The 21,576-nt window shown below is 35.0% G+C and overlaps 2 protein-coding genes and 1 pseudogene across 2 annotated transcripts; 2 read left to right on the plus strand and 1 right to left on the minus strand.

Moving 5' to 3' along the window:
- The first annotated feature begins 1,854 nt into the window (after positions 1-1,854).
- On the plus strand, positions 1,855-3,616 carry LOC121239829 (serine/threonine-protein kinase OXI1-like). The gene is made up of 2 exons (XM_041137159.1): positions 1,855-2,475; positions 2,581-3,616. The coding sequence occupies exons 1-2, from the start codon at positions 2,093-2,095 to the stop codon at positions 3,452-3,454; spliced, it is 1,257 nt and encodes a 418-aa protein (XP_040993093.1). The 5' UTR covers positions 1,855-2,092; the 3' UTR covers positions 3,455-3,616.
- A 10,049-nt stretch (positions 3,617-13,665) lies between these two features.
- On the minus strand, positions 13,666-16,185 carry LOC121239921 (60S ribosomal protein L32-1-like). The gene is made up of 4 exons (XM_041137311.1): positions 16,048-16,185; positions 15,479-15,573; positions 14,033-14,214; positions 13,666-13,932 (listed from the first exon to the last, which is right to left on the minus strand). Exons 2-4 carry the CDS (start codon positions 15,566-15,568, stop codon positions 13,803-13,805), a joined length of 402 nt encoding a protein of 133 aa, XP_040993245.1. The 5' UTR covers positions 15,569-15,573; positions 16,048-16,185; the 3' UTR covers positions 13,666-13,802.
- A 2,180-nt stretch (positions 16,186-18,365) lies between these two features.
- LOC121239459 lies at positions 18,366-21,375 on the plus strand (annotated as a pseudogene).
- Positions 21,376-21,576: the final 201 nt, after the last annotated feature.

Here is a 21,576-nt window from a genome sequence, read left to right on the forward strand (position 1 = left end):
CCTGTGCATGTTCATGCATTCCCTAATCAATGATCAAGATAAAATGGCCATGAAAATTTCCTTTAGCCAGTCTAGACTAGCAAAATGCAGTACACAACAATCTAATGTGGCTTTTAATCATAGTTTTATATTCTATTTATTAGATTACGCAAAAACCGCTTCAAACGGCTTCCCTTTAGTGGAAAATCGGTGGGAGCTAAATTTTTTGCTCTAGATCCCTCTTTTTTATTTCTCTTATGTTACATTTGTTTGTTTTGGGATAATTGTTGTAGACTCTTACCCCCATTGAATCTATTATCTTGTAACCATTTAGTTTATCTATGAAATGGTTGCTTAGAAAAAAAAAATAGTGTAAATTTGTTTAATAATATACTCACAATTGTTTTATAATTAATCAATACAATAACGCTAGTTTATTAAAATGTTTTAATTTTATAAAATTACTCTTAGTTGTAAAAAACCTTATTATCTAATAGTTTTTTAAATGTAAAATATAAAGTTTAGAATAGAAAACAAATAAATTGTAAGACATTTTGCGGCCCAAATGCATATTATTTTAATTGATATGAAAATTCTTAATTTTTTAGAATTTTTAATTTTGGAAAACAAATATTTTCATGATTAAAGTATTTCTCGATAATATGTGCAAAGTCGTAGCCTTTGCAAATGAACGGCAATGCTATATACTAGTCATGCTGAAAATTCAACGGTTGGAATTAGATCAAAGCTGGCTTGCTCCCTGGCACTACCACCACCTTAATTTCTACAACACTAATAAGCCCAATTGTCGAAGGCCGCCTTACCCAAAAGGGCCCATTTTTAACAAAATTAAGGGTCAAAATGTTTAAACCAGCCACCGAGCTTATTCATTTGTCTTTCTAATTAAAATACTATGAAACCAAGGCAACGACACGCCGTCTCTGACAAACTCAGACTACCATTTCAACGTACACCTCACACGTGACATATGGAATGGAATTTACCTCTACTTTCTCGGACATTACTTTCTTTCCCTTTTTCTCTCTTAGTGCTAGGAAACCAGTTTTCCCTTTCTTTTTTTTTTTTTACCTCTTTTGCCCTGCGAAAATAGTAATTGTTTACAATACTTTCCATTCACTCATATGCTAACAAATTTCATGTGTTTAAATTTCTCTCTTTAAACGTAAGCGATCACGCATTATAATCCTATTATTCTGATTTTTTATAATAAAGAGAGATGTATATTTCACTACACACTAGAAGAAAAATAGATATTTATGATTATTATTTTGTAACAAAAAAAATTATTTACGATAAAAATATATTTATTTTAATTAAAAATAATCATTTAACTGAAAATAATTAATCACAAAATGTCATTTTTTACGCTAATTTTAAACAGCATGGAAATAATTATAATAAAGCTAGGAATACTGACATTCAACTTTATAACCAAATAATGTCACTTCATCAGAATTATTTAATAGATTTTATATAATCATTATCTATTTTAAAATAGAATTATAAGAAAATAATTGTTAATTTAATTTTTTTGGACGGCACAGCACTAGAAGACTAGAAAATGGGATAAAAAGATAATTAATTAATTAAAAAAAAAAGGTTATAAACTCGTTGTGTAATATGTTTCAACAATTTGCACCGCCGGGGCACTAAATTAATGGGTTTTGAAGACTGAACATTCCCTGCTCCTCACGGCTTCTAGAAGCGGACAATCACACGTAAATTAATATTCACTATACCCTTTTTAAAGTCACCGCTCACCTCATTTAAAACCCGCCTCCAAAATCCCCTCCATCAACAACCCTCCCAGATTCTGCCACGTTACCAAACATTCAATTACCTGTACGCGTGTCAGCATATCCTTGCAGAACCCGCACTCCTACCTACTTGATTGATGATCAAAGCACCAGAGCAATATCCTCGCTCACCCCGCGTCCCGCGTCTCCTCCTCTCTCTAGAAATTTTGAAGCCTTCGTCACCAAGCAACTCCATCCCCAAATCTCCGAACTACGTATTAAAGGCAACTTTGTCCAACTGCGAATTCAAACTAGTCTTCCAAAGACTCCTGGTGTATTGAACTTCGATTCCGGCCATGAAAGTCGACGAATTAATTCATGAGCATCAAATCCCGGCCTTGGATTTCCAGGATCTCCACGTGATTTCGGCCCTCGGACGTGGAGCCAAAGGCGTCGTTTTCCTAGCGAAAGACAAAGCCTCTGACAAGCAGCTCTTAGCTTTGAAGGTCGTCTCCAAGGCGCTGATTGAGAAGAAAGGCAAGGACCGCGGCGAGTACAAGAGGATCTGCTTCGAGCAGCAAGTGCTTCACCGTTTCCGGCATCCGCTTTTGCCGAGATTGCGCGGAGTTTTGGCTACACAAAATGTTGTGGCCTATGCTATGGATTATTGTCCCGGAGGTAATCTCCATTCTCTACGGAAAAGGCAGACTGAGAAGATGTTCTCCGATGATGTTATTAGGTTAGCTTTCAAATCCTTCTGTTTGGTTTCCGAGCGAAAATGGAGTTAGATAAGTTCATGTGTTAATATAAACTTGATCGTTTTTCTTCTTTTTCTGGTCTCTAGGTTCTACGCGGCAGAACTGGTGTTGGCTTTGGAATATTTGCACAGTTTAGGCATAGCTTACAGAGATTTGAAGCCCGAAAACGTTATGATTCAAGACAACGGTCACATAATGCTCATCGATTTCGATCTCTCCACGAGATTATCTACAAAAACTCCTCGATCTTCTCCGAACCCCAGCTCGGTCCCCAAACCTCACCAGGTCAATAAAAAGCGGTTCTCGCCGTTGCACCGGTGGTGTAATTCCGGCATCTCGCCGGACGAATCGGCATCAGCTGGTGAAGTCCGCGTCAACTCGGGCAAGTCCGAGTGCGACTCGGAGGAGAAGTGTAACTCCTTCGTCGGAACAGAGGAGTACGTTGCGCCGGAGATCGTGTCAGGGAAAGGCCACGATTTCGCGGTGGACTGGTGGTCACTCGGGGTCTTACTGTACGAAATGCTGTACGGAATGACGCCGTTTAAGGGGTCCAATAGAAAAGAGACCTTTTATCGGATTCTATCCAAAGAACCGGAGCTCACAGGAGAGACGACGCCGTTGAGGGACCTGATCGCGAAGTTGTTGGAAAAGGATCCAAAGAAGAGAATCGAACTGGTGGGAATCAAGGGCCACGATTTCTTCGAAGGGGTTGAGTGGGATGACGTGCCTCAAATGGAGAGGCCACCTTTCATCCCGGAAAATGAAAGCGAGGACACAGAGGGAAGGAAAAATATAGACGTGGAGTTGTTTGTCCAAGGAATCTTTGGCAACGGCGAAGTGGAAGTTCAGAAAGGCATAGACGTTGAGAACCATAATAAGGAAGAGAATACGAATAAGAAGCCATGGGTTGAAGAACAGAATCTCACGACTAACGAAAATGATAGATTTAATATTTTTTGATTCTTTTTTTTTTCATAATTTATGATATAACGTCTGATCTAACGTCTGATCATATAGCTGCAGATATAAGTTTGTAACTGATGTGATTTTTGTTTCAACATCGTATAACTGTATATTTAGCTGATGAAATAATAAATTGAATAAGAAATAAAATTTTCAAACCAATCACGATTTATATAATTGCAATTCAAACTATATGAAAATATGTCTTCTAGAATGAGACTTTGTAGATTAATTTTTCGAGATAACCTTCTTAATATGAGTTATTCTATTTTTATGTTGGTGTGCAAAGCATATTATTCACTTAATTTAAAAAATCAATAGTATATAATATAAAGTCTTTAAAATAACAATATTCTCTTAATATACAAAAAGTTTTGAATTGTTCTTCATTAAAATTAGGTTTGAATTTTTGTCATTTTAGTATTTATTATGAGAGTTAATCTTGCGTGCAGCAAATCTAATTGGATTAAAATATTGCCAAGAAAATTGTATTAAACTCTTCCTCTTTTTTCTTAATCATAAATAAATCCGTAATAATGATGATGATACTTAATTGCTAAGAATCTGAGAATATTTCCTACTATTCTGTAACAAATTCTATCCGACGTTGAAAGAGTATTTTTAGAGAAAAAAATTGAATAATTCTTCGTGGAGATGCTATATAATATATAGGGCCAAATAGTTTTTCTTTGTTTAAAAATATTAATTAATTTGTGGACCGGCAATGGGACCAGCCGAAAGTATAATAATTCAGTCGGTCAATGATAGGCTTATTAAAATTGCAGTTAGACGTAGAGACCAAGCACATGATGAATATAGTAATGTATTTAAAAGCCACATGCATGAAGATCATTTTATTTGAGAAGTGGAACACGTGCATTTGAAATATGAAGCTGTGCATCTTTGATCTTTCCTCTCTAATAAGTAATAAGCCCATGCATGCATGTGAAGGGCCATTCTCAACATTAATTGAGGAATGGACAAGTAACCATTTCTTACTTCCCATTTCCAAATTAGGTGTGCTTGCATGCATGCATGCATGCCTACCTCTCAATTTGTTTTGCCAATAAATCTATAAAATAACTAAAATTCATTATTTATCAGCTTAGAATAGCCTTTTGTTGTTATTTTTTTTTACCATTATAATTGTCTGCTTACCATTATAATAACTAAAATATAATTTCATCTTTTATTTTGTTATCGTCACATCATCGATATGGTAATAATCTAATATATTTATTTTTATTTAAATAATCTATTTTATAAAAGCACTTAATATCATCATGTGCACGTTACATCAATCATGCGTCAGTATAATTTGTTACGTATTTGGAGTTCAAAATGTAAGTGAAGTAGTTGGATAATATTATTATTTATAAATTATTTTTTATTATTTTCAGATTATTTAAAATTACCTCAACATCTAAATGTAGACGTAATAGTCACATATATGCAAAGAGAATATTGACAGATCACTTCCTCCAACCAAGCACAGATATCTTCTGCCAATCGAGTAAAAATTCTTTCCATATTTGTAACAACATGATTCTAAGAAATTAACCATTCATTTTGTTATTGTAAAATCATACCATACTTAATTAGTTGCCATAGATGGATTAGTTCCTTGTATTTATTTATTTGACCATTCTCTCAATGTAAAGTTTAAGTTTCATAAATGCAATTTTGAATTCTTAACATGGTATCAGCCTAAACACGATCCCAACCCGAGACCACAATGGCCTGTTCTTCCAACGTTCCCTCCCTATATCTTCTACACCCTTCTAATTCTCCCAGCCTTATTTTTGTTTTTGGACTCCTTACAAGAGACAATTTTTCAAAATGACAAAAGGCCATGACCCGGGCCCTCAATGCTAAAAACAAACTCAATTTTGTTGATGACACTCTTCACCCTCCCGATACCAACTCTCCTAAATACACACAATGGAACTAAACAAAAGACATGGTTCTTACTTGGATTCTGAACTCCATCAGCCCATCCCTTGCTAACTCCCTTGAATATCACACAGATCCACGTGAAGTCTAGATCGACCTCCAATCTCGCTTCTACCATGGCAATAATGCCCGTCTTTATCACCTCAAGCGCAAGCTTTCTTCCCTGCAACAAAACACTCATTCCATTCATGAGTATTACAACCAGATTAAACAAATCTGGGATGAACTCAGTCATCTACAAACTACAATGATCTCAAATATTTGCAACAACAAGCAGAGAATGAATGGGTTTTTCAATTCTTGCTTGGCCTCAATGACTTTTTTTCCCAACTCAAATCCCAAATCTTAGCAATGGAACCCATTCCCCTATTACAAAAGTTTTTTCTACTCTGTTTCAGGAAGAGTAACAACGGGTCCTCCACGTGCGGACAACACCGGCAGACTCCCTAGCCTTCGCAGCTCACTCTAGCAGCTCCACCAATCACTTGAAAAGCCCTCTCAAATGTACGAAATGTGGCAAGCTTGGTTATCTTCGCAACTGTTGCTGGTGGGTCATTGGATACTCACCTGGCCGTGCGCCTCACCCCACTTAATGTCTTTCACTTCTCGGCAAACCACCGTCTGGGATGACACCGGTAGCCCATCAAACTTCCGTCTCCTCTGATTCGTCGCCAGTACCAGGACTGTCGTCGGATCTCTACCAAAAGTTGCTGGACCTCGTCACTCTATAAACCCTTCCTTGGCTAATTTTGCCAGTAATGCCACTTCCTCTCCTCCCTCTTTTGATCACCATCATGAACGGGTCGTGGACAGCGGCGCCAGTGCCCACATGTGCCACGACTGAACTGCTTTTTCCGATTTGAGGAAGCCCTCCTCTTTGCAGTCCATAAAACTCTCAAATGGCCACACTTTCTCTATTGAGGGTGTTGGCAAATGCATTTTGTCCCCAACCCTAACTCTTCAAAATGTCTATTTTATCCCTCACTTTCATTTTAATTTATTATCTATCCCTTAGCTTACTAATATCATCTCTTGTCTTGTTTCTTTTTCTTCCACAAATTTTTCCTTCCAGGACCCACACTCAATGAGGCTAATTAGAGCAGGTGAGTTCTGCAATGGGCTTTATGAGTACTGACCCAACACCATTATAGCCCTCTCTGTGCACTTTACTGTTACTAAAAACTTATGGCATCAACGCCTAGGTCACCTTTCCCGTCTTCTTATTTCTCAGTTTTTTAATAATTCCTATGTCATTTTTTATTGTGATTTTTGTGCTCGTTCTAAACACACAAGATTGTCTTTTTCTTCTAATGCTAATAAAAATTCTTTTGCTTTGAATCAAATTTTTTGTGATATTTAAGGTGGTTATCATACTCCTTCAATTTGTGGTGCTCATTATTTTTTTACTATTGTTGATGATTTTTCACGAACTACTTGGATATATCTCATGCATTATAAATCTGAGGTTTATACAAATCTCATGCATTTTTTTACCCTCATAAAAAATAGTTCAAAATCATGATTAAAATAATTCGAATTAATAATGGACAAGAATTTCTTTCGCATAAATTTCAAACTTATTTTCATGATCATGGCAATATTCATGAACGTACTTGTGTTGAAACTTCATAACAAAATAACGTTGCGGAACGTAAACACTGGCACATACTGAATATTGCTCACAGTCTTCGTTTTCAAGCTCACTTACTTTTAAAATTTTGGGGTGAATGTGTACTCACTGCTGCATATCTCATAAATTGCGCACCAAGTCACATTCTTCAAAATAAATCTATTTTTGAACTACTCTTCAACACCATGCCCAACTACGATCATCTTCGTGTCTTCGGGTGTCTTTGTTATGCCTAAACCATTCATGCTTCTTGTGATAAACTTTCTCCTCGTGCCTCAAAATGTATTTTTCTTGGCTACCCTAGTACTCATAAAGCATACAAGCTTTATAATCTTGACACTCAAGCCATTTTTTATTCTCACAATATCACATTCCATGAACACCACTTTCCCTTTTAGGAAATTCTCGATCTTTCAGCCACATCTCTTCCCATTCTTCCTTTTCATGTTCCTGAGCCTATCTTACCATCCACTACTTCCACTATTTTCATTAGTTCATCTGATCCTCCTTCTCTTTCCCCCTCTCTCCGTCCCCGTCGCACAACCACTCGATCAGCCTATCTCAAAGATTATGTTTGTTTGACCCTATACACGGAGCCCACGACATCCTCACTTGCTACACAGATCTCAGGTACTACTCACCTTTTATCTATTTTTCTTTCTTATTATCGTTTTTCATCTTCTTACCTTAGTTTTTTACATGCTCTTACTACTACTGTTGAACCTTTTTGCTATTTTGATGCTCTTTGTCATTCCCATTGGAGCGAAGCTATGTCTGCTGAACTTCATGCTCTTGAAACCAATTCCACTTGGATACTTGAATCATTTCCTCTTGGTAAGAAACTCATTGGTTCCAAATGGACATTCAAAACTAAACTAGGCAGATGGTTTCATCGAAAGATATAAAGCTCGACTAGTAGCCAAAGGCTATACGACCTCGACTATCATGAGACTTTTGCCCTTGTTGCCAAAATGACTACTATTTGGTGTTTGTTAGTTGTTGCTGCTACCCAGCAATGGATTATTCATCAACTTGACGTCAACAATGCCTTCTTACACGGCTATCTTGATGAGGAAGTTTACATGATACCACCTCCCGGTTATTGTCCCATGGGGAAGACTCATGTCTGTCACCTCCGTAAATCCTTATACGGCCTCAAACAAGCATCTTGCAACTAGTTTTTTAAACTAACTATTATGCTTCTTGATGCAGGTTTTTCTCAATCTCAGGCGAACCATTCTTTATTCACTTTAGTTACTTCTTCTAGTATCACTCTTGTTCTTGTCTATATTGATGATATTTTGGTTGCCAACAATGATCGCACACAAATTGAGGTCTTCAAAAGTGTTCTCTCCACACACTTTAAAACGAAAGATCTCGATCCTCTCAAATACTTTCTTGATCTCGAAGTTGTTTGCTCACCCTAAGGCATCTTCAACCAACGCAAATATGCTCTTGACATCTTATCTGGTAGTGGCTAACTTGGTGCTCAGACTGCTTCTTTTCCTATGGAACAAAACTTGAAGCTCACCAATCACGATGACACTCGTCTTCCCGATCTCTGTCCCTTATTGGTCGTCTCATATATCTTACTATTACCCATCCTGATGTTGTCGTTGTAGTGAACATTCTAAGTCAATTCATGCGCGCTTCTCGTGCCCTTCACATACAGGCTGCCACTCGAGTTCTTCGCTACATCAAAGGCTGTCCTGGGCAAGACATATCTTTCCCTTCCTCCAACACTCTTCATGTTACTACCTACACTGATTTTGATTGGGCCAGTTGCCCTACCACTTGTCGATCCACAACAGGCTACTTTGTTCAGATTAGCTCTAGCCATATTTCCTGGTGCACAAAAAAAAGACCATAGTGGCCCGTTCATCTGCTGAAGTTGAATACCGCGCCATGGCTGTTACTACTTGCGAACTCACTTGACTGAAACAGCTTCTCAATGATCTTGGTGTCTCTCACCCCGAGCCCATTAGCCTATATTGTGACAATCAATCTGCTCTACACTCACAATCATGTGTTTCATAGTGCACTAAATGTATTGAGATTGACCCTCACATCATTCGTGATAAAATTTAGGCTGGACTCCTTATCGCTATTCACACTTCCTCTCATAAGTTGCTGACATCTTCACCAAAGCATTAGGTAAAAATCTCTTCCACCATTTTCTACGCATGTTAGACATTACGGATTTTCATACACCAACTTGAGGGGGAGTATTAACAGATCACGTCCTCCAATCAAGCAAAGATATCTTCCACCAATCAAGCAAAGATTCATTCCATATTTGTAACAACATGATTCTAGGAAATTAACCATTCATTTTGTTATTGTAAAATCATACCATACTCAATTAGTTGCCATAGATAGATTAACTCTTTGTATCTATTTATTTGACCATTCTCTCAATGTAAAGTTTTAAGTTTCATACATACAATTTTAAATTCTTAACAGAGAAGATTCATATTATTATTGACAAGTTAGCATCGGAGTAACATATATACATGCATGTAAACATGTTTCATTTGTTACTATTTAGATGAAAAGATATATATTAATCAGAGCTCCTGACAAATTTTTGATGGAAATAGACTTCATTTCATTCAATGAATCCGAAGTTACAAATGTGACTTATCAATACAGGAAAAAATTCTGACTACAAGCCAACCTACGCATCTATTCTAAAGCACCCCCGCACACAAATTTCTTCATGATTATCTTAACTTCTGTAAACTTTTTTCTAAATAAACCGTCAAGTTTATCCGAAAGAACAGAGTTATGTAAAACTAGAACCCCTCTCTAAAAACAGTATATCATCCTCCGTCCTCTCAAGGAGGAAAAGTACTATCACTATGTTCGGATCATTATGGCGCATGACAATGAACAATATACAATATATATATATATATATATATATATATATATGTATGTATATATATATATGTAAGGCATCGTATTTTTTCCGTTGCTTGGAAATATTTGGAACTGGCACGTAATTGATCCCACTACGTACGTACACAATTTACCCTAATGGTTATATCACAAAAAAGAAAAGGAAGAATGTATTGAATCATTTCCTTATCTGTAACAATTTTAGCTAAGGGCCAACACAATTTACTCTAATTAATGGATTGATGTGTCGCATTTTATATTATATTTTTATGTCAATCATTTAAAATTTATCTGTAAATGATAAAATATAAAATGAAATAACATAATTTTAAGTAAAGTCTTGATTTATTGGTTATTTGCTATTTTTCCCACAATTTGGCTCCATCTAGGGTTGGTTTTGGTTTGGCATCATTCATTCCCAATGACCTACTGCTTCATTTAGCATCAGGTCAAATTGAAACCATTATTTTGATAAAAAGCACCGACAAATGGAATCATTTCCCCTTGAAGCTACGCAAAACCCACCCCTAAAGTTATTATCCGATAAAAGATCCACAGAAAATAGTAAAATCACGTCCTTTCCCACTTGATGACAGACATTGTGTTAGCTCTTAGCTGTCCCACTTTAGAACGATTATGACATAAATGGCTCTGAATTTATTACATCGACAACAATGTCAAGGGTAAGTTGTTGTTAATGGGTCGACAATGACCACCACCATCTATATATGACTCAGTCTGCACTTTGTATGGTAATTATTTCATTTGGGAATCTGGTTCTTCTGTTGAAACCACTATTATTTCATTTAGATAAATGCTTCATTAATAAAATCATTTCATCAAAATAAATTTATAAATTAACGTAATTTAACGGGATACATTAAATAATAAAATTATTTTTATTATAAAATAAATCTAATGTATCGTATAAAACTATGTTAATTTTTAAATTTATTTTTATAAAATATTTTTATATCTATAGTAATACTCATCATTTATGATCGAGTATTTTACATTTATTGAATCATAAAATCATCTAAGATGGTTTTTGTTTACATTTTTTTTTTCTATATTATAGAGTCAACCATTTAATTATTATGTTTTCTGGTAAAACTTTTTCTAGTTCTCATCATATATCGCATTACATTAACCTTCGGAAAGTCATGATATCATCGTAGAAAAATTAAATAAATTTTACCAACAACCGGACAGATAAATGTCAGTAACAAAGATTTGAAAGATATTTTTACTTATCAAAACAAAACAAAAAACAAAGATTTGAAAGTACATCGCATCTTAGATTTCTTATAATATGTTGTTGACTAATTACGTCGTGATTAAAAATATGAAGGGGAGTGAGTACGTGGGAAAATACAAGATTGAGCCGATCGATTACGAGTAATGATGACGGTGATAAATGTACTGGAACTAGAATCACGGCGTTTATTAGAGCTTCAACTACTTTTCCAGAAAACCAAAGGCCCATTTGGGATAAAAATTTATCATAGTTCATCTTATTTAATTATTATATTTTTTAAAAATTTTAACATAAAATATAATAAATAATTTAACTTTTTAAAATTTTAAAATAATAATAAAATTAAAAAATAATATTTTAAAAATATATTATTTAATTTTTAATTTTCATCTCATCTCTACTCATTATCCAAACATTTTATGTCATTCCTGAATTATAATTACATAAAATAAAAGATTTACATAAAATAAAAAATAAAAAGGGAATAATTTCTCTTTGAACGATTGAATACTTATACTATTTAGTTTATTTGTAAATAATTGTGAAATGATTTGGGTTAAGATATTTTATTGAGTTTTAAAAAAATTGAGAGAAAAAATTGAATAAAAATATTATAAAGTTAAAAAATTACATATAATTTTTAATATAATTTTATTTTTAAATTTGAAAAAATTGTATTATTATTTTTATTTTGTTTGGAAATTTGAAAATTTATAATGATTAGATGAAAAATATTGAAAATTTGAAATTAAAATGTGTTTAATATTTAGTAATGTTTGAGAATGAAATATCTGATGATATATATCTGATGATATATAAGAATAGCTGTATTGCCAAACAAACTCTTAAGGCCCTGTTTGGATTCAGAAATTGTTTCATCTAATCTCATCTCATTTTATCATTACAATTTTCTTAAATTTCCACACAAAATATATTAAACAATTCAATTTTTTCAAATTTCAAAACAATAATAATATTAAAAAATAATATTCTAACAATATTTTATTCAATTTATCTAAAATTATCTCATCATCTCACTATCCAAACCAACCCTATTTAATACTATCAACCAATAACTGTTATAAGATAGACTCATCACGAGAACAATAGATATATGTTATAAGATTGACTTTGTCAATTTATTTTTCAATTCAAACTATACATTTCTCAACAAAAGGACAATATCTAACCATTTTGTAATGGATTTTTTTTCCCTTTTTTATGACCTTTGTTTATTATTAATTTCGGAATTTATTTTTACCGATAATGTGAAACTGCAAATCACGTCTTCTTTAAATTGCTAGCTCTCTTGCAAGTTAAAAAAAAAAAAAAAAAAGTGCTAGCTCTATTGCAAAGATCATTTGGCACTATTTTGCTGCAGCTTTTGGTCATACTCTTTTAGACAATAGATGTTGGAAGGACACTGCTATCTATTGGCGGTCCTCTTTTATGAGTTTTTATCAATTATCTCCTTGCTCGTTTACTATCTTTGAGACCTCAATCCTCTTCTTAAACCAAAAGTCCTCGCTCGAAATGGCAACACTGAAGTTCTCGACTTTTTATTTTACACATCCCTCGGCTAACTGCTCGAACCAGACGCCCTATTTTTAGTAAAATGGATTCCACCTCCTCCAAGAACTCTCAAGCTGAACATTGTCAATGTTTTGAAAAGTAAACTTGAAAATGCTAGCTGTGATGGCATTTTACATTCCCATAATTACTCTATCATTGTAGGGTTCACTTTGTTTTTTGGGTATAGATATCAACACTTTTTGCTAAACTGTCTGCTATGAACTAACTAAATATTTCTGATATAATTGTTGAGACCGATTATCTTATTGTTGTTAATTGGCTTAATAAATACTATTTTCTTTGGAATTACTCTAATATTTCAGATGATATTTTATATTTCAAGATCCATTTTCCTTTTTAGTATCAATCATGTCTATCAAAATAGTAATGCGCTTGCTGACAGCCTAGACAATTACGGTGCAATGGGACACATGGTAAGCTTTTACTCTCTTCTTCAACTCCCTAAACCTATGTTTGCTTTGTTCTCTGGATCATGCAGTTATTTCGTCTATACCAATTTCCTAGATTAGCTTAATATTGTTGTACACTTTCCCTCTATATTTTTCATTTGCGTTGAGAAACTTGATTTTGAGTCTCTCTTTCTATCCTTATAATCCCGAGTTTGAGGTACCGTCTCTTTACTATAAAATAAATAAATAAATAAATAACCGGGTAAAGTATGTTTCTCACACTTTCGCTATATATCAGATCTCACTTTCAAGAATCACTGGCTCACTGCCAAGCTAGCCAGCTTCGGTTCTCCCACAAATTCGCCCGTAGAAGAAAACCAGCTGCGATCATTTTCCTCCTAATTTCGGGAGAAATGATCCCTCCACGCAGTGAACACGAATATCATAACTTAGAAGCAAAATAAATTGACATAATAATATATCATTGGAGAAAAGAAATTGGAATTTAAAATTGTCGACTAAACTGACTCAAGCAGGAAACAGTTTTTGATTCGCATCCATTCATCCAAAACAAAATACTCAGTAAATTATAATCCAAAACAATACGAGTCTGCATAAAGCTCACTCATCCTCCTGGCTACGCAACCTGGCCAGTTTGTTCGTAACAACAACATCCAACTGTGCAGCACGTTCAACGATCTCCTTCCTCTTCCGGGTTGAAATGTTGTGTGCTATCTCGGCACAGTAGGTCCTGCAATTCATTAAACAAGCAATAGTCAGGCAAGAAAATCGACACCACCAGAAGGGAATGGAAATTTCAGAAATATGAAAGAACAAAAACTGTTTCATACCTGTTGTGCATCATAAGAAGTTCCAGCTCTGAGACATTGTGCACAACAAATTTCTTGAATCCATTGGGAAGATAGTGGCGGGTTTTCTTGTCAGAGCCATAACCAACATTGGGCATCAGAGTGCATCCTTTGAACTTTCTCCTGACACGTGAATCAATACCCTTAGGCCTTCGCCAGTTTGTCTGCCACCGATGAGTATATCATTCAAAACATGTTAGCGTCCAAATACCCATATTAAACAAACAACATAGTCACATCAACATTCAGGAGTCATGACACAAGAGCAGGCAAATAATAAGCATTGTTAAACTTCGTTAGATAACAGCTGCATCATAACATACTGTAAAGTTGACAGCAGGATTTCCAGAGAGTACTCTTTTTTTTTATAAGTAGGATTTCCTGAGAGAACTTTCTTTTCCTTTTTCTTTTTCTTTTTTTTTCTGATAAACCTTGAGGGACAGGGTTCATTTTCTTAATAGACAAGATTCGGAAGGGGGAATCTCTAATTTAAATGGGAAGTTCAGGGTGGAAGGAATATAGAATAGAAAAAATAAAAAGTTACAAGGAATAAGAAAAATAAACACTATTATAAGCTTTAGGTTGTGTTTGGTTGTTTGTTGAACCAAACTCAACTCATCTCAAATCAATCATTGATGGGACCCACTACATTTTAAATTTCTCATAAAAAAGTTAAGTCATCTCAATCTACTTCATACATTTCAACTTAAAAAGTTAAACCTATCTCAACCTAAAAAATTAAACCCATCTCAATGGGACCCACAAAATACTATTATTCACAACTCAACTCAACTTATCTCAAAATCCAAACGTAATCTTATTGGTTGATGACCAAAAAAACAGACTGAAGCATAGTCTTTAATGTAATAACCAAAAGCCACTATTCTTGAAAAGTACAATCAACGAGGAAGGCAGCACAGCACCCACCTGACATCAATAAGTTAAGAATGGAGACATAAAAACTTTCTGGCAGGGAAATAATCAAACAAGACATGATCCAAGGGCCATAAGCAGGGATTGAAGCCATGATCATTCAATGGAAACATGTGACAGACATGATCCAGCATCTGATTTGATTACAGTCCACAGGCTTAACATACAACTTGCAGAAGAGGATGGTCATACATAAAATTCCACTCAACATTAAGATGCGTGTGCCTGCAAATCCGCAAGGCTTGCCTAAAACCCATATGTTTTGTAGATACCAACAGATCCTCATGCAATAATCTAAAACTGGTTTAATGATCACTTGATCCTAGAAAATAACTGGAGCATAAGACAGCCAACACAAAATTAAAGATATATCACCAAGGCATCTGAAGTTCTGAACAGCAAAATTAACAGATCTCGACAGAGCCAGATAAACAAACACTAGGAATGAACAGCATTAAGTTAACAAAATAATCAGATTTAGAAGTGCAAACAAACCTTGACAGAAATTTTCCGGTCACTTTGCGGCCGCTTGAACTTCTTGACACGCTTCTTCACAATCTTCTTTGTCAGCAAAGGAACAACCATTGTTTCTACGACACAAACGCCCACATAAGTACAAATCGACCACGCATACAAACACAGATAAACAGAAAACAAGTACAACTTAAGAAGCATGCCAGTGATTTCAATTTTATCCTAATAGCAACCCTTTGCAAATGAGAATTTAGTTTGGGGTAAGACATTTCCTTAGAAAAAGTTCACTTTCTTCGAAGGCTTTAAATATCTCAGCGAGATCTTCACTGAGAAAATGAAAGGTTAGAGAAAATTAATTATTCTTTTTTCCTTAAGATAATGATTCCAGGAAACATCCTCCGCGAAGGCAAACATATCCTCGAGAAATTCCGATACGATCATTTCAGCAACTACTCATATATTATCAACCATAATATTAAAGATGCAACGATAAAATGAACCAAGCGCCAATTAACAAGTTCAACTAAAATTATCCTGAAATTATGTAGAAACCGTAACCCTATCCTAGAGATTGAGAGAAAGAGGCTCACAGGTAGTAACGCAGAGCTGCCAGAGGTCCTGCAAACCCTAATGCGGTGTAAACGAATAACTAGGGTTTTAAACGACAATATATAGCGAAGAGTAGGGATTTGGTGTCCTCGGAACCACCATAAGAAAGTGTGGAGAGCCCTGTGGGCATTGTGGCCCAGCCCAAAACATTGGAATGCTAAAAGCCTGAAAACCATTTTGTCGGACCTATGAGTTGGGCTAGAAGACTTGTTGGCCCAATTTAAGACTCTGGGTATTGAACATTAACCAATTCAAAAAGATTGCAGGATAAAAAGGACATTAACTAAGGTTTTTGAAAGTTTCTATATTGGTTAAAGGACTATAGCCTTTTTTTTAAAATAAAATTTTAAAGAGTAATTATTAGATAATTCTTGAGTATTGACACGCAATATTTTCATTCTATCATAATATGACTAAAAAGATTGAAGTTTTATGAAACAAGCCAAAGCCTCTTGTTGGATTTGGTTCACACATTTATCAGGGATTGTCTCTAGCAATAAATAAGATAGCAGAAAAACACAAAAATGTGATCACATTTTGAAAAGACTTGAGTGTATGATAAAGTTTATTGTCTTTATATATATAAAGAAAATCATGCTTTCATTTAAATATAATCAACTGACTTGATTGCTTCCACTTGGACCCAAAAAAGGGGAAAAATAATAGTAAGTTTCGGAGGTCTCAATTCACATATCAATCCATAACATAGTGAGATTGGTCCCTAACCCCTTTTAGTCAAAGAAAATGACTTTTGGCTCCTTGGGTTAGTTCTTTAGTTCTCCCAAATCTTAGCCATCAGATTTTGGGTTTATATCTATATATCTGTGTATATATATAGAGTAATGATATGCATCACACTATCATCCTACTTTCATCTCACTATTTAAGATGTGTCGTATTTATCACTATTGGATGATAAATAATCATCTAATAAAAGATTATCTAATAGTGATAAATGTGTCACATCTTGTATAGTGGGATGAAAATAAGATGGTGGTGTGATTTATAAAATTTTATATATATATATATATATATATATATATAGAGAGAGAGAGAGAGAGAGAGAGGGCAGCATGGCTATGGTCATGAGGACTTTGGGAGTTAGGTTAAATGCACCAAGAAAGACCAGCTATTAACTGAAGTAACCAGTTTTTGCTCATTTATGTAGCACAATCCCTTGATCAATGGACCACCTCCTTAAACTTCACAAGAAACTTGTCTAATTCTCTTTTCAAAGCTATCTCTAAATAACTCACAAAGTTTCACACCGGAAAATTAGGTCCTACATTATCTCCTGATCTTTATAATCCCATTACTTCTTGATATTACCAAAAAAATAATTTGCATTGATCGTTATTTTGCTTTTAATTTATGCCTAGCTAGTAGGTGATACATAATGCTAGTCATGATTTGGTTCAATTTATACTCAACCACTAAATTAGACCCAAAGAGTCAACACAATAAAATAGTTCGAGGCACAATTACTCAATATAGTTGTCTATAAGCTCAACATCGAGTATTTTTTAAATGTGTTTCTCCCTTTAAAATTTGAATAAAATACTTTTTAAATATGTTTTGTACTGGAATTTATGAAAATGGATGCAATGAGTTTAAACGTTGTTTAAATATAAATTTTAAGGAAATTTTTGCTTGGTTTTTGTATTTTTTACTTTTCACTAAAATTTAGGTATATGTTTGGATATTGAAAAGTTAAATAATATCTTAAAATTTAAATGATGTTTGGTTTGAAATTACAATATATATATATATATATTTATATATATTAAGAAACCAAACGTTTAGTGAAGAGTGGGCTTCATTGTGTCAAGTCTGAGTTCTGTTTACTGGGTTCTGTTTGTGCTGCATGACATGAGTTGGGAATTAGCTAGCACGAATCTCTGGCCCAAGTGCATAACAATGTGGAGTCATTCTGTCATTTGCATTAGCGTGGTATTATTAGGGCTGGTTTGGATAGTAAGGTGAGATGAGATGATTTTAGATTAATTAAATAAAATATTATTAGAATATTATTTTTTAATATTAATATTATTTTAAAATTTGAAAAAGTTGAATTGTTTATTATATTTTGTGATGAGATGATATGAATTAAGAGTGTTTTTATATCCGGGACCTAATTCTACTTGCATGATCTACGGTTTGGCTAAAAGACATTTGCAGTCTCATTCCTTTCCTATCTTCAACATTATTCCCTTCCCAAGGATTAATATCAGTTAGCATTACAAAAAGAACCACAGCTCATTTCATTGCTAGTTTAATGGGTGTTTCGAGTTATTAGCTAATGAAATGCCTATATATAGATTGCTACTTTTGCACGCTGGAATTGCTAGTGCAATATCCTTCATGTTTTTCTTAATTAAAATAGCTATGTTATTTACAAATCGACGTGTAAATACATCACTTATGGTAGAGTCCATTATAGTTAAAAAAAAAAAAAAAAAAAATGAATGCACAGATACTTTTTTATGCTAACTGAGGTGATAGCTGTGACTGCTTTTATAGGGATTTGTCCTGCTGACGGTCCAAGCCCATAACAGAAGATTGCAACCAGCTATGCATAGAAGGCCTTCTCGATCTCAAACAGCTATTCTGTATAGAGGAATCTATGCTATAGCCGCTGGTGTAGGAGGAGTTAAGGCCTCCTTGCTTGCACACGGGCCGATCAGCTCGACAACAGCAATCAGCAGCTCATCCCTGTCTTCTTCAACTGTTTTTTCCCTCTGCACAGTTGGCCTCATAGCTGCCACCGTAATGATATGTGTAAAGGACGTGTCCCACCACCGATCATGATCTAATACCTGCAAATCATTACGTAGGTGGCACGGTTTGCCTGTGACACCTCCAATACCCAAGTCAATAATAAGTGAAGAATAATAACTCAAGAATGCTCAATCAGATGATTCAAGAGTTACCTGTTGCCCTTATATATAGGCTTGAAAAATATTGGATGAGTACTATAAATTGATTAACTTTACACAATGCTTAGCCATTAGAAGGATTATTTCTTATGTATCTGTATTATCTAATCACCACATTATCCATATCTATAATGTGAGGATTTATCCGCCCTAATAAAAAGGGCGGCTAGGGCATGTGTTAGACCACGCGACTCTTTTGAATAGTTATCCTTCATGGATGATAGGCTTTGGCCCCTAGTTTGGACTAGACTAATATTAACTCCTCCAATATCGATTGAAGAGAACCTTGGTTGGAATTGGAGTTTTATTATATCAGTTAATAGTCTTGAGTTTAGCCCATTGCAGTTTCGCAATTGATTGTCCAATTTTAGGTACAAACGCTTGTTGTTTAGCCACAATTAGCTTCACGTCCACTACATCATTAGCTAAATTTAGACCTACTTAATTTATTTTGGTTGTGTTTGTGTTTGTGTTGAGGTTTTTGCTTCGAAAGCTTGTAATTGGAAAATGTAACCAAGAAGACAAAATCAGCTAGAAAGCTGTGTTGGAAGTTAGGGTTGTACAGAAACTGACACGAACTGACCGGCCGCGTCAGGAACCGGACGGAACCGATGGAGAACTGGCCGATGTGAGGTGAAAATTTAAATAAACCGACGTTCAGCGGTTCGGTCTCGGTTTGAAGCTAGATCGGACCGTTGAACCGACTGATATAATAAAACTATTTTTTTTAATATATTCTAATAGTTCAAGTGGAACGACGTCGTTTTATACATATAAGTATTATAATAGATAATGAAAACGACACTGTTTGGTATTAAACCAAACGGCGTCGTTTTATTAAAAACGTAAGAAAAAATAAAATATATCTAAAACGACGTCGTTCCACTTAATATACTTTAATAGATAAGTGGAACGGCGTCGTTTCGAGATGCGATCTTCTTCTTCCCTAGTTTCTTTTTCTCAATTCACTCTGCAACTCTCTCTCTCTCTCTCTCTCTCTCTCATAGTAGAATCTCACCACTAGGGGAACCGACGCCGATCGAGAACTGCAAGAAACCTCCTCGATCGGTTCCCTCCTCCCCATCAACTGGTTATGATCGGTTGCTCTCCCATTTTTTCAGACGTCGGTCGGCATCGATTGGCTCAAAAACTGTGCCGACGCCATCGGTTTTCACCCCTATTGGAAGTAGATGCAAGAAATAGACGATCCCATGACAAGTTCAAGTAGTTTGAACTTTTCTCCAATCCTTAAATTAGGCGATTAACTTACCCAAAAAAAGGTAAAAAACAAAGGTGATTGTGCAGTGGAACACTGCCTGCTTGTTATTTGACAAGATCGGGATTCATCACCCGCTGCTGTCAATAATCATACACTACACACATAGTCATGCCTGTCTATAGTTTCACAAAAAGACACGAAAATATGTTCATTACGCTTGAATAATTACCAAGTCCTGCAGCAGGATCCATGGTAGAGGGATCTAACAAGATTACAACAGAGTTTGATGTTGGGAAAGGAGAACGAAAATGTAAGAAATAAGATATTTTTTAGTTTATGAAGCTACCAAAGTTTAATAAATGGGAAACAGAGATGTTTTTGTTTATGATGCTGTTTTCAATATATGCAAGTTCTATATTCATGTCTGCTAAGTTGACAAATATAAGACAAAATTGACAGGATCCTGGATAAAGCATTCTGCTTCCTATCTTTGCAGCCACAATTATGATGAACTGTTGCCTAGTTCAACTCCAAACATTCTCTGTGCAAGAAGGGAACATCATGAATAGAACAATCCACAACTTCAAAATCCCAACACAATCATTATCAGTATTTCCCCTGTTGATCATGCTTTCTAATTCCATGCCCCCATACGAGCATTTCGTACGTATTTTTTGTAAGAAACTCTCGGGGAAGACCAACAACATATTCCAACCACCGTGGAGAATAGGAATGGGTCTAGCACTGGCATCAGGGTCCATGGCTGTGGGCCTGTGGCAGCCATTGTTGAAGCCAAGAGACGCGAGGCTGCTGAGAATAATGTCACACTGTCTGTCTTTTGGCTCGGGTGGCAGTAGCTTCTGCTAGGAATTGCCGACATGCTTGCTCTTGGGGGAATGCTCTAGTTTTTCTACTCGGAAGCACCAGATAGCATGAGAAGTATGTCTACTGCATTATCATGGTGCTCCACCTCCATGGGGTACTTCATTAGCTCTGCGCTGGTGACCATAATCAACTCTGTTTGTGGGAATTTTGGTCGGCCATGGCTAGGAGGAAATTATCTTAATCATACCCGGAATTATCTTAATCATACGCGGTTCAAGTTGGATGTATCTTACACCATCCTTTGCATCTTAGCCCCATTTTCTTTTTAATATAGAAATGGTTTCATATCATCTCATTATTATAATTTTATCAAAATTTCATATAAAATATAATAAACAATTCAACTTTTTCAAATTTTAAAATAATAATAATATTAAAAAATAATATTTTATTTGACTTTTAATTTTTATTTAAAATCACCTCATCTCTCAATCTAATTGGAGCCTTAATTTCCTTAAATCTTTTGAACT

The sequence above is a fragment of the Juglans microcarpa x Juglans regia genome, chromosome 7D, assembly GCF_004785595.1.
Source record: "Juglans microcarpa x Juglans regia isolate MS1-56 chromosome 7D, Jm3101_v1.0, whole genome shotgun sequence".
Taxonomy (NCBI): domain Eukaryota; kingdom Viridiplantae; phylum Streptophyta; class Magnoliopsida; order Fagales; family Juglandaceae; genus Juglans; species Juglans microcarpa x Juglans regia.

Bases quoted from the DNA above. Each gene is read 5' to 3' on its own strand.
- LOC121239829 (XM_041137159.1), top strand. From the start codon at position 2,093: ATGAAAGTCGACGAATTAATTCATGAGCATCAAATCCCGGCCTTGGAT. The intron at 2,476-2,580 runs GTTAGCTTTCAA...TCTGGTCTCTAG, and splicing joins TTCTCCGATGATGTTATTAG to GTTCTACGCGGCAGAACTGG.
- LOC121239921 (XM_041137311.1), bottom strand. From the start codon at position 15,568: ATGGTTGTTCCTTTGCTGACAAAGAAGATTGTGAAGAAGCGTGTCAAG. The intron at 14,215-15,478 runs GTTTGTTTGCAC...CATCGGTGGCAG, and splicing joins ACCGGAAAATTTCTGTCAAG to ACAAACTGGCGAAGGCCTAA. The intron at 13,933-14,032 runs GTATGAAACAGT...AATGAATTGCAG, and splicing joins CTTCTTATGATGCACAACAG to GACCTACTGTGCCGAGATAG.